Source organism: Arachis ipaensis, chromosome B06, assembly GCF_000816755.2.
Source record: "Arachis ipaensis cultivar K30076 chromosome B06, Araip1.1, whole genome shotgun sequence".
In the NCBI taxonomy this organism is placed as follows: domain Eukaryota; kingdom Viridiplantae; phylum Streptophyta; class Magnoliopsida; order Fabales; family Fabaceae; genus Arachis; species Arachis ipaensis.
In genome coordinates this window covers 133,594,153-133,595,573 of record NC_029790.2, presented here as the reverse complement: position 1 = coordinate 133,595,573, position 1,421 = coordinate 133,594,153, and the positions used below count along the sequence as shown (strand labels likewise).

General features: G+C 31.2%; 1 protein-coding gene across 1 annotated transcript in view; it reads left to right on the top strand.

Annotated features, from left to right (window-relative positions):
* The window catches only part of LOC107605533 (MATH domain and coiled-coil domain-containing protein At3g58270), a gene marked incomplete in the record, with an annotated part of 3,525 nt that overhangs the window by 1,630 nt on the left and 474 nt on the right, over positions 1-1,421 (top strand). Inside the window, 1 exon segment of the mRNA XM_016307436.2 lies at positions 732-1,421. Within this exon segment, the coding sequence (XP_016162922.1) occupies positions 732-1,421 (690 nt within the window).

Sequence of the window (1,421 nt, the reverse complement as noted above, 5' to 3'; positions counted from 1 at the left end):
GAATAAATTATTTAGCACATTTTAAAAAGATGACAAAAAGGAATAGCCGAATAGAAAGGAGAATACTAATCATATATTGATAACTAAATAAGCAGTTCATGGATTAATTAACAACTTTTTATATAAAATAAAATAAAAAGAAACATTTTTACTTCTCTTATGAAACTTACTCCTCTTATCTTAATTTCTTCCCTCTACATATTAAGGTATGTAAAAACAAGTTCGAAAAAATATAGTGCGACACCATAGATCATTAGATCTTTCCCCTTTAATTTGTTACGAGTGTTTTTCAGCTAGCTAATAAGCAAATAGAATTTGCACGCATACCCTTAATTCATTTCTAAAAGAAAATTGCGGTGTATGTAAACATAATTATGAGTTGACTTTTCACGTGAAAATATCTTGGTATACAAACATTATGTAAAATAAAATATATATTGTATTAAATAACTTAATTAAATATATTAAATCTTCTTATAGTTTTTAATTATCATCTTTATATGAAATATTAGAAGAGTTTAATTTTGATATATTAACAACGTAAGACATTTTACAACAATCGTGTAATTTTTTTAGATGACCATTCAGTTAATGTAAAAAGTAGTTATTTTTGCTGATACGTGGTTATACAATTAGATTTACTTGTAAAACTATTTTATAGGATCAAAATTAAATTCATATTAAAATGTATTTAATTTCTAATGTTTGCAATAATATATAATATTGTGCAGAGACACAACAGAAGTTCAATGCTGGATACCGTAGCTGGGGTTCAAGCTTTGTGGCTCTGAATGACTTCTATGATCCTAAACAAGGATATCTCCTCAACAATGTTTGCATCATTGAAGTCCGAATCTCTGTCTCCGATGTTGCATTTGACACCAACATTTTTAATATTAATAATAATGTCTCATCATCTACTCATCACTCTAATAATCAAACTTCAAATGAGACACTGAGCCGTTCAACTTCAACCACAACCCAAGAAGATGATGTTAATGGAATAACAACATTACAACCTAATTCAGATGATGTAGTACACTATGTGCCTACAGCACCACCTCTATTATATCCTACTATTATATGTGATGATGAACCTTTAGTAGTGCCCTTAAACACTACTACTCTTAGTGAGATTCTAGATGTGAAAAGCTTAGGAGAAGAAGAAAAAGCTTATGTTCCCTTGTTGGAAGAGGTATGTTCATGGCACCCTTCGCTGATCCAAAGCCAAATGAGAAAGAGTCCGAAATTCATTCAATGGGCATTCATAGCATTAGGTCAAGTTCTACATTTCCTCAAGACAACAAAGGCAAAGGACATGGACGAGAATGCATTCAACAAACTCCAATGTCTTTGGGAGGAGCTTCAGTTGTTCGGATTCGAGCTGAGTTGGTTGGAGCCCCATGTTGAATCTGCATTGG